Source organism: Carlito syrichta, unplaced genomic scaffold (genome assembly GCF_000164805.1).
Source record: "Carlito syrichta isolate Samal-C Ts95f unplaced genomic scaffold, Tarsius_syrichta-2.0.1 Scaffold142996, whole genome shotgun sequence".
NCBI classification, from domain to species: domain Eukaryota; kingdom Metazoa; phylum Chordata; class Mammalia; order Primates; family Tarsiidae; genus Carlito; species Carlito syrichta.
This window is the reverse complement of record NW_007087092.1, coordinates 84,277-99,977: the sequence shown is the minus strand read 5'-3', so window position 1 is coordinate 99,977 and position 15,701 is coordinate 84,277. Positions and strand designations below refer to the sequence as shown.

General features: G+C 37.9%; 1 protein-coding gene across 1 annotated transcript in view; it reads right to left on the bottom strand.

The window, feature by feature from the left end:
- SMG1 (SMG1, nonsense mediated mRNA decay associated PI3K related kinase) overlaps window positions 1–15,701 on the bottom strand; it is an 88,640-nt gene that overhangs the window by 7,066 nt on the left and 65,873 nt on the right. Inside the window, exons 47-62 of the mRNA XM_008050116.2 lie at window positions 15,164–15,336; window positions 14,736–15,015; window positions 14,041–14,313; window positions 13,590–13,824; window positions 13,152–13,378; window positions 10,836–10,986; window positions 10,240–10,429; window positions 9,600–10,069; window positions 7,826–7,963; window positions 5,647–5,799; window positions 3,448–3,627; window positions 2,478–2,705; window positions 1,680–1,891; window positions 1,417–1,523; window positions 687–866; window positions 501–607 (exon numbers count right to left, since the gene is read on the bottom strand). Of these exons, the coding sequence (XP_008048307.1) occupies window positions 501–607; window positions 687–866; window positions 1,417–1,523; window positions 1,680–1,891; window positions 2,478–2,705; window positions 3,448–3,627; window positions 5,647–5,799; window positions 7,826–7,963; window positions 9,600–10,069; window positions 10,240–10,429; window positions 10,836–10,986; window positions 13,152–13,378; window positions 13,590–13,824; window positions 14,041–14,313; window positions 14,736–15,015; window positions 15,164–15,336 (3,304 nt within the window). The remainder of the gene's footprint in view (window positions 1–500; window positions 608–686; window positions 867–1,416; window positions 1,524–1,679; window positions 1,892–2,477; window positions 2,706–3,447; window positions 3,628–5,646; window positions 5,800–7,825; window positions 7,964–9,599; window positions 10,070–10,239; window positions 10,430–10,835; window positions 10,987–13,151; window positions 13,379–13,589; window positions 13,825–14,040; window positions 14,314–14,735; window positions 15,016–15,163; window positions 15,337–15,701) is intronic.

Below are 15,701 nucleotides of genomic sequence, written 5' to 3'. Positions count from 1 at the left end.
AGAGAGGGCTGGGGGACAGGGCATGGTGACTCATGCCTATAATCCCAGCACCTTGGGAGGACGAAGCAGGAGGATTGCCTGAGCCCAGGGATTTGAGAATAGCCTAGCAACTTAGCAAGACCTCATCTCTACAACAAATGAAAAATTAACCAGGTGTGATGGGGTACACCCATAGACCCTATTCAAGAGGTTAAGATAGAAGGACCACTTGAGCCCAGCAGGTTAAGGCTGCAACTGCTGTGAGGGTGCTACTGTACTTCAGCCTGGGCAACAGAGTGAGACTCTAACTCAAAAAGAGGGATGGTAGGGAAGGATCAGAGTAAAATGGTGAATACTTGACAACTCCAGAGCCGTGTTACTCAAAATCTTACAAATTCTGAAAATAGACTTAAGTTCCTTACTCCTTAATAAACCCACCAAGGGCATAGATGAAAGGGATCTGTAAACCTCTACATTTCCAGCAACATTAAAATGTGTAGCTCAAGATTAAAAATGGCCACCTGTTCAGCAACTGACATCCTCCTATTCGGATCAACATCTCGGCCTTCTAACTTGGCTTTCACCCTCTTCCACACACTCACTGCATAAGAGTTTCTCTCTTGCACAGCTATAAAGCAATGAAAACATATGTAAGTCAAACCACCATTTTATATAAAAACCTAAAGATTTTTATTCTAACTATTTACCTTTCCCAGTTTTAGGGTCTCTGACTGCCTTTTTAGGACTACAAGCAACACTTTTGCCAGCTCCTGGAATGGTGCTTGGTGGAGTATCTGCTGACGTAGCAAGGTTTTTCTGAATTAGCTTTCTAGCATTCTGTGACATGACATCAGGCTGAGTCTTCTGGCCAGTGTTACTTCGGACTGCTAAAGAGAAAGAGTTGGTGGCACAATTTACACGTATGCAGAAAATGAAAGGGGGCAAAGTAGAGAGAGCACAGGTGAACACCCCAAATTAAACAGTCAACTACAGATCCTTACCCCTGACGTAGCACTTGTCCTCCTAAAAATATAGCCTAAACAGATATTCAGGCATGATTTTGTACAATGATGTTCACTAGCTTGAAGCGTCAAAAAACTATAAATATCTTAATTGTCCAACAATGGAAGAATAATATGGCACATTCATAAAATGGCATATTCAATGTGACCGCTAAGTCACTTTGTAGAAGATTAAGTTAATGACAGGGAAATAATTAGTACTAAGGGGCAAAAGGCAACAAAACCTGTATTCACAGAATGATCCCAATGTATTTGTTTATGTGTACGCTTGTATACAGAAAAGTAAGTCAACAAATACATAGTGGTTTTTACCTGTTTTTGGAAAGGAGCTACAAATTTAGACACATATGTATAAATTAAATATCCTAGCCCCTATGTGTATTTAACAGATCAAGTTCCAGGTCTCTTCTCCTACCTGCAGCAAAAGATGGCTGATAAGTAGCAGATGACGTTGGACTCGAACATTCATTTGTTGCATCGGTGACTAAAGGTGATGCAAAACTCACTAAATTATTATAGATACTGAAATACAAAATAAAATGGTTTATTTATGAAATGTTTTACCACATAATTACTTACAGAAACATAAACAAAACTGAAAAACTTAAATCAAGAGGCACTTAATATACCAAAGGTTTTTTTGACATTTTATACATTTTGGTCAGAAGGCATTCTTACCTCTGACTCTGTGTTTTCAGTTCTTTCAAGGTGGGAGTGATTTCCTGGAGCATTTCAACATGTTCTTGACTTCGAACCTGACCCATAGCCTGAACTAATGTGAACAGAACTGTCTGAATGTTGTCTTGCCATGATTTATATTCACCCAAAAACTGCCTAACACTGTTCTCATAGGGAACATCTTCACCATCTGCCAGAGCAGCTTCTTCATCCTAGAATCAATATATTGACAATTTAAAAAATGGTTTTTGTATTAGCAATTATTCTCAAGGCAATTGATTAAAAGGTAATAAATGCTTCAAATATCAATGTATCTAACCTGCTAATTACAGTTCAACTCCTTTTCTACAGAACCTTTGTGTCTAACACCAAATAAAAACTCCTAAAATGAAGTATTTTAATTTCCACCACCAAATAAATCCTAAAATTAAATTATTCACTGTTTTGCAATGACGATAAGTTAGCCTTTTCTGGAGGCTCAGTTTCATTACTAACTAGATTGTGTATGATACTGGAGGAAACTATATAGATTTGGGGGTACAGGTGGGGAGAAAGAGAGGCTGAAGATATAAATACTCAGACTAGGTTCTCATCTCAGTTCTATTATAAGTCATATGTCATCAAATGAAGACATGTCTTTAAGGCTCAGTTTCCCTACATATGAGAATACTAGTACCCAAAACAAAAATTAACTCAGCTACAAACAAATGGGAAGATGTGACTTAAAATAAATTCACATAAATAAAACTACTTATAATTTTATAACAGAGGGAGAGTATGAGTTGATATTAGTCTTACCTTAGCCATTGCTTTCAAGAGATGTTTGACATCTCCAAGCTGTCGGTTATGACCAGTGAGCACTGTCTTTATATTATCAACTAGATTCTGAATTGTTTCACAGACCGTTTCTATCTGTTGCTCTTTCTCTGTCTGAACTGTCCTCTGAGTAGACATATCCTGGGTCAATTGTTTGTGTGCTGACAAAAGCCATTCAGAGCTGCCAATAGGATGTTCAAGACCTGAATCCTAAGCAGAAACAAGCATTTGTTTTAAGTATCAGCTGAAATAATGTAACAGTTCTTTCTAACGACCATCATCAAAAGATATTAGTAACTCAAATTAACACAAAGTTGCTCAGTCATGAATTAATTATCCAAAAGTTACATGACAATAATTGCAACAATCTATGAATACAGATGAAGATTTTTAACTTCCTGTATATGATGGTATATATGCTTAAAGTTTAAGACCTGAAAAATATATTTGGAATGATAAAGATGACTGGCAACCAGGTCTCTAAACTTACCCTAAACAGCTCTTAGAAATGAAATCAGAGCTTCCTAATACTTAGCCTAAAAGCCTTTCCACAAAACACAAACACCAAATTTATCAACTACTACTTCTAGACTTCACTAACCTGTCCAGCAGTAATCTTCTGCTAGCTCTCTACTAATCTATTTTCAGTGCCTCTGAATCATTTGCTATACACCGTCTTTCTCCTCCCTTCTGAATTTCCATAGTATTTTGGTTGTAGATAAGAGAATCCTTTTCATTATTACAACTTCATTAATAATTATATTATTAAATAACAAGTTACTTGAGGACTAAGAGCAAAATTTAATAATGCCTATACCCTTCATAACTACCTCTTATACACAGTATATGCTCAATAAATGTAAGTTAAATATGTTAAATTGATTTTGACAGTAGAACACTAGTCTTATCATTTTAATCAACAAGTTTCATCTCAAGAAGACTCAAGACTCACCACTCTCTGTAATAAACGAAGCTCTAACTCAGACACCGAACTGTTAAACTGTGATGCAAATGAACACATTTGCTGACATCGTTTGATTAGCTCAAATAATGCAGCATCCAGGTTTAAGGCTTCTGCAGTTCTTGTTCGTAAACTTTCAAAATGAATGATATTGCTGCAGAGAAAAGTGACCTGTGAAGAGAGAAATGGAACCACCACAAGGGAGAGTGGGGGGAAGAGAGCAATTAATGACATGGAAAAAAAAAAAACTACTACTACTCATTTCCAGAATTCAGTACCAAAATTGGTCCTGAAAATGCATGATTCTTTTGGGAAATATTCCAAGCCCTCATAAAGGCTGTAAATAATTGTATATTTATTTATTTATTTATTTTTGAGTTGGAGTCTCACTCTGTCGCCCAGACTGGAGTGAGGTGGCCGCTCCCGGCCACCACAGTCTCAACCTGCTGGGGCTCCGGAGATCCTTCCGCCTCAGCCTTCCAAGTAGCTGGAACTACAGGCGTGCGCTACCACACCTGGCTAATTTTTTTTTTTGATTTATTGTAGAGACGAGGTCTTACCAAGTTGCCCAGGCAGGTCTCGAACCCATGGACTCAGGCAATCCACTCACCTCAGCCTCCCAAGACGCGGGATTACAGACTGAGCCACCAAGCCCGGCTAATAACAGTGCATTTAAAGTTTTGCCAATATTATCAGGTCTAAGACAGCCAAAAGCAAACAATTAGGTAAATTTATCTTCTTTTTTTTCGAGTTGGAATCTCACTCTGTCGCCCAGACTGGAGTGCAGTGGCACGCTCCTGGCCACCACAGCCTCGACTGCTAGGCTCCAATCCTTCCGCATCAGCCTTCCAAGTAGCCAGAATTACAGGTGTGCGCTACCACATCCAGGTAAATTTTTTTTATTTATTGTAGAGACGAGGTCTTGTCAAGTTGCCCGGATGGGTCTCGAACCCGTGGGCTCAGATAATCCACTCACCTCAGCCTCCCAAAGTGCTGGGATTACAAACTAAGCCACCAAGCCCAGTCTGGTAAATTTATCTTCTATATGGTTATCTTTACCTAAAAAATTTACTCTATAACAAAACTGTTATTATATTCAGCTGCAATTTGTGTTATGGCCAAATCTCAGAAAACATTTCTGCCAGAATGTTCCTTTTCTGCTTCTATTCCTGCCTAACTTCATAATAAAATACTAAGTGGCAGGGCACAGTGGCTCACATCTCTTTGTGAGTACTTTTGGACGCCAGGAGTTTGAGAGCACTTTTGGAGGCCAGGACTTCTTGAGACCAGGAGTTTGAGACCAGCATGGGAAGCAGCAAGATCTCGTCTCTACAAAAACAAACAAAAAATTAGCCAGGCATGGTAGCATGCACCTGTAGTCCCAGCTACTTGGAAGGCTTAGGCAGAAGGACTGCCTGAGTCCAGGAGGTTGAAGTTGTGGTGAGCCATGATCATGCCACTGCATTTCAGTCAGGGCAACAGAATGAGACTCTGACTAAAAAACAAAACAAAACAAAAAACCAAAAAAACCCAAAATTGTATACTTGGCAATATTAAGCATATTTTTAAAGGCATGATGAATAGTATTGTGGTTACAGTCTTAAACAGTTCACAGCAGAAACATATTGAAACATCTATAGCATTAAATAGGTCTTAAGTTGATAAGCATTAAGTTTTGGTGATGACCATGAGGTGTGGGTATCATTTTATTATTCTAATTTTGTATGTGGTCGAAAATTTCCATAACAGTTTTTTTTTGGGGGGGGTCTCCTTTCCCCCACCCAAACACAACAAAGGTAATCTACAACCTCTGGCAGAGCACAAGGTCATTAGATACTTTGTCATGTGGAAAAAATAATATTCAATATAGCTTTCCAAATCTTTGACTCACTTTTTAAGTTGTATATTAGAGAACGTCAGACAGAACTCAGACAAATACAAATTTAAAGCCATGTTCATTTTTCAACAGAGGCTGTATTAGCTTCCTTAATACTTAAATGGGAGGCAATAAGAGCCCAGGGAAATAACCAGCTGTGAGTTCAACCTAAGGGATGGCCTGAAAGGCCTATCAGTTCCTTTCTCCCAGTGCTATGCATAGAGTGTGGGCTCGTGAGCTCCCTGTCCTATATGTAACTTCCATTATTTAATACCATAACTGAATACAAAGATAATCCACGTGAGTCACCATACCTGACTTGCTCTTTGGCTCTCTTTAAGGACAAGATTTCTTCTTTCAGCTATTGTTGCTTCAAAATCTTGTAGTACAGGTGCCAATGCAGGGTTAGCACCACCGGCCCACTTCAGTCGCTGCTCAATACTTGCTTCAAGTGCTGCTAGTTTCTCCTATAAAAGCCAACAAAATCTTGATAAATGTTTATGACACATTCTTCATTTTCTATCTGTTGAGTATTTTATATAATACAAAAGAGATTCAAAAGAAGCGAGATAGAACATAAGTAATTTAGGTAACATTTTTAATAATCACCTTGTCAGATTAACCTTTATTTCACTTTGAATAATTAAGGTCAAATATGCCTGGGGAGGTAAGAACTGGTTTTCTGTTTATTATCTTAAAATCTGCAGAAGGAAGTTTCATCATTTTCTTTTTAAAACAAAATGGTCAGCCAGATGCAATGGCTATAATGCCAGCACTTCGGGAGGCTGAGGTGAGAGGACTGCCTGAGACTAGGGGCTCAAGACTAGCCTGGGCAACCTGGCGAGACTGCACCTATACAATAATTCAAAAATTAGCCAGGAGTGGTGGTATGTGCTTGTGGTTCCAGTTACTTGGAAGGCTGAGATGGAAGGATCACCTGAGCCCAGCAAGTTAAAGCTGCAGTGGCCGTTGAGTGTGCCACTATACCCTAGCCAGGGCAACAGAGCTCCTACTCCAAAAAAAAAAAAAAAAAGTGGTCTTAGAGACAAACAAACAAAACACAACACCTGCTCCACCAAATTCTTAGTGAGCTACATGTGTTTTCTCTAAGAACATCTAGGCTGGGCACAGTGGCTTATATCTATAATCTCAGTGTTTGAGAGGCCAAGACAGCAGGATCCCCTGAGGCCTGGAGTTCTACACTAGCCTGGGTAATATAGCAAGACTTTGTCTCTACAAAAAATATTTTTTAAAAACTAAACTCAGCCTTAGCCACATGGGATTAGTGCCTATAACCCCAGCTACTTGGGAGGCTGAGGCAGGGGGATGGCTTGAGCCTAGGATTTCAAGGTCAGTGAGCTTTGACTATGCCACTGCACTTTATTCGGGGCAATAGAATGAGACCTTGTCTCAAAAAAAAAAAAAAAGAAGAAGAAGAAGAAGAAGACAATGACAAAAAAAGATCCATTTATACTTTTGATTGTGAAATGTAAAAATCAAAGTTCCACAAACTCATAAGTTTCTAAATAATGGTAAAAAAACATGCAGATTATTATAACAAGGAAAATTTTATATAACAAAGTGTTTCATTTTGTATTCAACATTTCAGATGAAGGAATACACACCCTCCTCCTTCTGTCACATGCACATACATCTAAAAACAGTAAGAAAGGACAAGAGTTCATTCTTATAAGTTAAAAATACATCTTTTCTCTAATACACTGTAGAGAAAGTTTATTTCAATCTTCAAATAAATGAGTTCCAGAAAAGTTTCATTATAATATTTTAAAATGTTATAGGACTAACTGCACTTGATTTTACACTATTGTTAGTTTATGGAAACAGAAAAATATCAGTTACTACTGAATACACGAGGTATAAAAGAACACAATATAAAGATATACATCATTTAACCATCAAGATCAGTTTCTCTTATTTAAAAGAAAAAACCCAGAAACAAACAAACAAAAAAACAGGTAGAAGGATCAGCTATTTAGTTGAAATATTTAGCTTTAAATATTTTATTAAAGAAATCCATAATAAAAATAGTTTGGAAAAATATTCAGTTGCCATAGTCACCACAAAATTTCACTATCTACACAACAGAAGAAGTGCCCATGCTTCTCAAATACTACTAATAAACCAAAGTAACTGCTTATACAAATTTCAGAAACCAAATTAAGTATTCAAAGTTTTTCCACTCACCAAGCTTCCCTGAACATATTAAGGCACGGTAATTATTAAATATATTTAAAATCCGAAATATTTAGAATGTTTCTATTCCTGATTCAAAATATAACTGTTACTGTGAGATACAGTTACCTTGGAGGGTAAGCTATAAAATATACAAATTAAAAATAAACTAAAAAAGGAATAAGCCCTCTGGCTTAGAAGCCAAGGATAAACATGTAGATATACTGAACAGCATACTACCAATCACAGTGCAAGTTATTTCTAAAACTAAGATGTGCTGAAAGAGCTGACAAAACACACCTGAACTGTTGCAATAGAAGTTTCAATTTGGCTCAGAGTATGTAGTTTCTTTTTCATGCTGGTTAGGATAGCAGACCTAGGGGGAGGTGTGACTGACATGGCTTGTGGTCTGTTGATAAGCAGATCTTCATGTTGCCACTGTTCAAAAAAAAGAAATGTAATAAAATCAGCAGGAAAAAAACCTTTAGACAAACAAGGTGCAAATGAGGTGCAAGCTAGGACTGGGGAAAAGAGAGAAAAATCCCAGCTGCAGCAAATGAGAAGTGAGCCGAAAAGGGTTAACAGAAGAAACATTGCAAAAGAATCACATCCAGGTGAAAGCTTTCCTGAGATAAAGTATGGATGACCAACTTTTTGGACCACTAACATGCAACATTTAAATAGTAATTCTGAAGATGTTCAGTACTCTGTGCAAAAGTCAAGTACACAATCCTCCCAAAAAGACAATCTAGGTAAGAAGATAGAGCAGTGTGAGCAGGGCAGGACAGATGTGTTGTCTAGCATGGAGGTTAAGCAAGAGACTGAAACAAACAATGGCAGCAGCCACAAAGAAAGAACTCTCCAAACACAAAACCTAAAAGTGACAAAAGGGCAACTGCTGAGAGAGTCATCTTAGAGTAACCCCAGAAATTCCAAAGGACATTTGGGCTACAGTTTAAGTCATACATTGTGCTTAGAGCTTGAAATGTGTTCAGATTTTAAAAATTCAAAGGAATGTTTTCCAAAAGGTTGTCAATTTTTAAGGGAAAAGAACTACAAAATGTATAAAACTTCACAGCATTAAACATTTTTAGAAGTAGTAAAATATACCCAACCTTCCATTACAACAGTGTGCTATAAGTAGGACTATAAATATATTACAGATATAATTTTAAAGTTGAAATGAATTCCTTTTCTTAATATTAAAAAGGCAAAAAAAAAAAACCCCAGCTAATTAATTATAAAACTATACAGTGAGGGAAATACATCAGTTTCATGTGCTGGGCTAAATAATTCCACTACTGGGAAGCAGCTTCAATATCAATGATACAAAAGTAACCACTGGTCATCCCAAAACAGGTTAAAGAAAATGCAGTCCCCCAATCATTCTGAGCATTATAGTTTGTTTGACACCACTGACAAGAGTGAAGCCTATATTAGAAAAAAAAAAATAAGTAAACTAGCTACAATTTATATTGTGCTTTAGCCCCTTACAAGGATCCTACTCAACCCTCACAGTCATTATCTCGTAAGTCATTATCCCCATTCTACAGGTAAGGAAATCTGAGCTTAAGAAGTTAAGCGCAAGTAATATTCCTAAGCATGATTTGAATCTAAATCCACCTCACCCCAAATCCTGTGCTGTCATACTGCCCACCCCTAAATCATCAAAACCACAAATGAGCAGTTACCAAAATGGAGACAGACTTGTTGTTATGCCCAATGCTCATTATCACATTAGTAGAGCATCAAGGAAACAGAAATTACTTTAGAAATAATCTTAATTATACAGGATGTGTATCTATAAAAGAATAAATTTGACTGTTAAAAATTATAAACAACAGTTAATGACGCAGATAATGCTTATTATACAGCCCTGACAGAAACAAATTCAAGGACACAAACCATAAACATGAAATGATCTCAACTAAAAGAAAACAAGGAATCACTGGAAAGAAAGCAACAACATGCTAAAAGATGGTTTTCCACTGAGCTAGCCTAGTTCAGGAAATTAAAAAAAAAAACAAAAACGATCTTTGTATTGTCTTACATCAATTCCTGCAATTCTGCTTACCTGAAACATGGCAATATGCAACTGAACCCGCTGCAGGCTTGTCTTACAAGAAGAAATACTGGTTTCCAGCCTTCGAACCAAATCATGCTTCTTCCAAGCAGTGTCGTAAGAACTTGCTAACACAGTTGCCCTGTTCATAACAAGCTGAGAGAACTTCCCGACCTGGATGTTGTGTTCCACTGCTTTCTTACAAAGATCATCAACAGAAACTTTGCTTTCAGCACCAAAGTCCTTTGCCTCTACTTGAGCAATGATGTCTACACCCAATGCACTGATAAAACTGCAGAGTGTGAGTCCGAGGGCTTGGTTGGGTAGTCCTATCAAGAGCTGCCTCACGAAGTCAGCTGTGAATGCCTTGATAGGTTTGGCCATTTGGTCTTCACTGAAACAAGAGTTTCTAAAAAGGGTTTTCACGTTGACAATTGGTACAGGACCATTCACAGTATTCTGATCTTCAAGTGAACTTGATCCTAAAAAAAGGAACATTTTCTTATATTTCGTGCAAAAATAATACAATAACGTTGCTTATGTAAAGTGTTTAAGATTTTATGAATGTACAATTAAATTAAGCCTACTCTATTCTGGCCCCTTCCATGGTACTGCACAACTAAATCCAGCATGTTTACAGATAGAATATTACCTGATAATGTTTTAGAAAAGGTACCACAGAGCCTGAAGAACTCCTTAATTGTCTGCAGTCTTTTTAGAAAGAAAATCTCTTCTAGCACTTGCCGGTGGTTATCATCATCAAAAAAATTAACTTGGGTACTCCTGGCTTCCCTTATGATGTCAATTTTTCGCCAAGCTATAGGAATTTCCATCTTGTTTAACTGTAAATAAAGCAAAGAAAGCTCATTTCTCTACTTTTTACACATCGAACAACTACTTTACTGCACTTGCATTATTTTTATTTTTTTTTTTTTTTGAGTTGGAGTCTCACTCTGTCGCCCATACTGGAGTGCAGTGGCCGCTCCCGGCCACCGCAGCCTCGGCCTGCTGGGCTCCGGCGATCCTTCCACCTCAGCCTTCCGAGTAGCCGGAATTACAGGCATGCGCCACCACGCCCAGCTGATTTTTTTGATTTATTGTAGAGATGAGGTCTCGCTACCCAGGCGGGTCTCGAACCCGCGGGCTCAGGCAATTCACTCACCTCAGCCTCCCAAAGGCGCGGGATTATAGGCTGAGCCACCGAGCCCGGCTCACTTGCATTATTTTTAAAACCAAGTCAATATTTACCTTTTCAACTAATAAGCCGAAAGCAGTTTCAACTTGGGCAAACATGCCATCAAATGCTACCAAAAGCATCTGACCAGCTGACATTTTTGGCGTTTCATCAACAGAACCATTTCTTGGTTGGATTAATTCACCATATTGGGCATGTAGCATTCTATAGAAAAACAAAAAGGAGTTAAAACCCTCACTGAAGAATAATGCATTTTGGGGGAACACAAAAGGTCAAAAGTCTCACAGCTAGTATGCAAAGTCTAGAAAGTCTTTTGGCAGTAAGGAAGGAGTGTTAATGATAAAATGCTACTTAATATCAACCACAATATGAAGTCAATGGTTCCAACTCAGTATTAGCAACTGTTCAGGTGGTTGCCTTCTATGCAAACTTGGATGATGACAATTTTTAAAATTACTACATCAAATATTAGTCTCCTTTTACATGCAGAAAATAAAATTAACGTCCCCATATTGAAAAATGCCAGGAATCACACAATTCTAAAGTTGGTGGATCTAGCAAATTGTCAGGTAAGTTCGCACTACTGCCACACGTTACAGCCCACTACTGACAGTAATAGGCTAAAGTATCTGCCATTTTTCACATGCTTGGTCTTGATTCATACACACTCTGAATGTAAGGGCTTCAGAAATTCACCCCTCAAATTACCATTAGCTTAAGACATTTTATAGTGCTTACGTATCCAGACACATTTCTCAACATCTTACATAAAAAGCAAAAAATACAATTCCTAGTACTTAAAATTCCTATCAGTGAAACTAAGGTTAATTGAGATTTCAACCTAACACATACAGGTAGACATTCCATATGGCTGGAACTATTAAGTGTTTAAGAGAATTAAAAATATTAAGCCACCAAAGAAACTTCTAATGGAAAAAGAACCATAAGATGGTATGAGATTATCAAAAAGGAAAAAAAAAAAGCTTCTGAAACAAGGCACAAATTGCCACAGAACCAGGCAAAAGCTTGTCAACCAAAGCACACAATAAACGTTCTGTCATAACGGTAAGGGAAACCTGGATAGGATATTCAAAGGAGATAAAGTGAGGTCTGAAATTGAATGTGAAAAAAGGTGTGTAGATCTAGCATCTTTTAAAAATACTGCTAGAATTATATGATAAAGCTATTCCATAAATAATCTAAATCACTATTTAGCTGACATTTGTTTATACTATTAAGGATAACACTTGTTCATATTATATGAATATCACAGTCACATAGAAACATGAGAAAATAGGATACTCCTGAAGGCAGGATAATTAACATTAAAGAATTATTGGTACTTTTTTGGATGAAATAATGGCACCATAGTTAAAAAAAAACAATATTTTAGATATATACTTCTTGTATTATTTAAGAATGAAAAAATACTTGCTTCCAAGTAACTGGGGTAGTACAATTTAAAACAGATTGCCACGGTGCACATACTTACTGGAGGTGGTAACAAGGGGCTTCAATATAACTATTCTCTGTACTTTCTTATATCTTTGAAATTTCCCAAGGGAGAAAACACGGGGGGACCGTTTATTTCTACTCTCTCAATTATACTTTCTGTAGTAAATTAGACATCAAAATGCCAAAGAAAAGAGGTCCTAAGTCACTAGGGATCAAGGAGCTTGGGGCTTAGCTCTGAATTCAATGCATGTCTGCAGGAACAGCCCAACCTCGAGATGCCAAAATCAAATTGCTTTTCTGGATTAAAAAGACAAAAAACACAATGCTCAATATCTAAAACAAATACAATTTTAAACTAATTAAAAGTGTTCTACCTGAAGTGAGGTATATGCTGTTAGCTAAATAAAGTCTTTTAGATGCCTCCAGAGTTCCAAGGGCTGGCTTAAAAAATGTCTCATTTGAGTGTGTATACATGTGCACACAACACATACACACACACACACACACACAGTGTATATATAATTAGTGAAATCTTAGTAAGCTCTGTGGACTGTATCACTGTAGTGCTGCTTGTCTCTACAAAAAAAAAAAAAAATCAGAAAATTAGCTTGCCATAGTGGCGTGCATCTGTAATCCCAGCTACTTGAGAGGCTGAGGCAAAAGGATCGCCTGAGGCCAGGGAGTTGAAGTTGCAGTAAGCCATGATCATGCCACTGCACTTTAGCCTGGGTGACAGAGTAAGACCTCGACTCAAAAAACCCCAAAAAAAACATATGTGTATGAGCATTTATAAATAATTATACCTACTCTAAAAATTAGAAGTAAACTTACAGTAACGTAAGAGAGCTCAGAATTCCTTTAATTGGCCATCCCATCTCTTTCACAAAGGAATAGCACAGCTAGCATTCACTTGCCTGGCAACATCGATGTAATGAGCATGTGTTTCTTCTTCGAGTCCCATAGCTGCATTTCTTAAATAGGCCTGAAGGGCTTCGACTAGAGTCTGCAGGGGAACACTATCAGTCGTCTGCTCAATAAGACTGTCCAGTTCATGAAGCATACTTTCTAATGTGTATTCTCCTTTCATTAAACATCTAAGTGCTTCTGGAAATATGATTTGCCGGAAATTTGAGTTCAACTCCTATAAATATGTGAGAACCATATTTTAATGTTTTCTGAGTTTAGATAAGTTACACATTTGGAGACTTAAGAGTCATATTAAGAACAAACTTATGCAACTGTAACCAAGTTATAGCTATAAAAAAAGGAAGAAGTCAAATTGCTTCTCTGGGAAAGACAGTCTCTAACACCTACCACAAACTTGTAAAATTTATGAACAGTTAAAAGTTCACCTGAAGAGATGTATACACTCCATTGGCTAAGTGAACTGCCTCAGATGCTTCCATGGGGTTCGGGATGTCTAAGTCCTGTGGTACCAGCTGGCACTGCTTCAGTAACTGAACCAAGCAGGTGACATTTCCACTCATACTGCAGAGCTCCTCCAAGAACCAGGCTCCGTCTCGAGAAGTCAGATCGACCAGCTGCTCTCCAGCACTTGAAGCTGCACCTTCCATCATCAGGTTACGCCTACATGAGACAAATATTTGTACAGTGAAACTTAGTTAAACACATAAAAGAGGAGACTTCAAAATCTGAGCAAGCAAGCAAGCTGTAATGTTGCGCAAGAGCAATACAAGTAAAAGAATATCTAAGCTTGGGATTAAAAACCAGACACATGAAATCTCAGTAAGTATCAATGTTTTAAGACAACAAAATGGTCCAATATGAGATTAGTTAACTCACCTTGTAAGGGTACAAAGGGCAGAAATAATAACACTTGCTAGACTCAAAGATCCTTCTTCTCCATTCTCATGAAGGAAAACTTTAATGCAACGCTCAATTTCTTTCAACTGATCTTCACAAACTGGCACAGTGACAGCTTCTTGTTTCAAGCGTTCCACTTGTCTAATAAGTCTGCTGTTTATATCTGCTGCATACCGTTGCAGGGTCATTTCAGTGGCAGTGATGAACTGACACACTGTTGGGGGTGGTTGGGGAGCATACTGCATTTCATACCTATAAAAATAAGCAAGTGGAGCTTGTTTATAACATAATCAGCCCCTACTTATAAATAAAGTTCATGCTTTACAAAATAGAAAATATTGCATTTGATTCCTGAACAAATCTTCATGAGTAGAAATCATTACTTTCATTTTACAGATAAGAAAGCCTCAAGAGCTTAAGCAACTTCCTAAAATGATTCATCCATGAGTGACAGAATCAGCATTTGAGCCCAGCTCTCCTTAAACCAACCCTACCACCCTTACATTGGGAAATATAAGAGCTCACATCCTCTTAAAACCAAGACCAAAGTGACTCAATTCAAATCCCATGTATCAACCATTTCTTTCAGAAAAAGAAAATTCAAATTTAACTTAAAAACCGTACCCAACTTTGCTTCCATTCCCTATAAGAAATAAAGAAAATTAAGAACTTACTTCCTGTAGAGTTCTTGACAGCGCTCTACTGTGGTGTTACAGATGAGCTCTTCCATCCAGGTCTTCCACTGTTCAATTCGATGCTTCTGAAATATGGCCTTTGGATACTGCAGAGCCACAGTTGCATAGTGATGCAGCTGTTCCAGACAGCCACGCAGTACTGACCGTCGCTGCTGCAGGAGAGCACCAACCTCCCCCTCCAGCTGTTCACACTGGCTGATCAAGTGGGCCTGGCCAGCATTCTGCAGAAAGGCTGTCGCTGGCACATAACTTGGGGGACCTTTTGATAAAAGACAATGTTACTAATCATAGGGAAGCTGTTTCAAGTCAGCAGTCACCAAAAGGGAGCACAAACCAAAATCCCACACAAAAACACACCAACTACAAAACTCTTGCTCACAACAGGTATCTAAAATGTCAACACATACCAAGGTCCATTTGTGTGCTTATCTCCTGAAGCAAGCTTGCAAGTTGTGTTGCTTCTAAATTATTGAATGCAGCCTGATAATGGGTTATCCACTGTTCAAATTCATTCAGCTTCACCTGGATTGCTTCCTGAACAGCTCTTTGCTGAGTCTGTAGTTGGGTGTGTTCAGAATACCTAATCAGGGGAAACAACAAACAAAATCTCAAGATCACTTGCTGTTCTTTTTTTCTACGTGATTTCATCATCTGAATTTTGGTTATACCTGGATTGCCTGGTAAAAGCTTTCTGTAGCCCCTGCTTAAATGTCACTTACTTCTCTGGTTTTCCCTGACCCCATAATTCCCTCAACTATGCTCACAACATTTTAAATAAAACTATCACAACTGCCAAGTTCTGAGTTCTCTGACGGTTAAAGACTGATGTTTAACAGATCTTTACAATCTGAGAGCCTCATGCCATGCTTGCAACTTTCATATTTAACTAACCTTTCCTAAGTACCTGCTCTGTATGAGATTATTTCACTTAGATCACCCTATTTA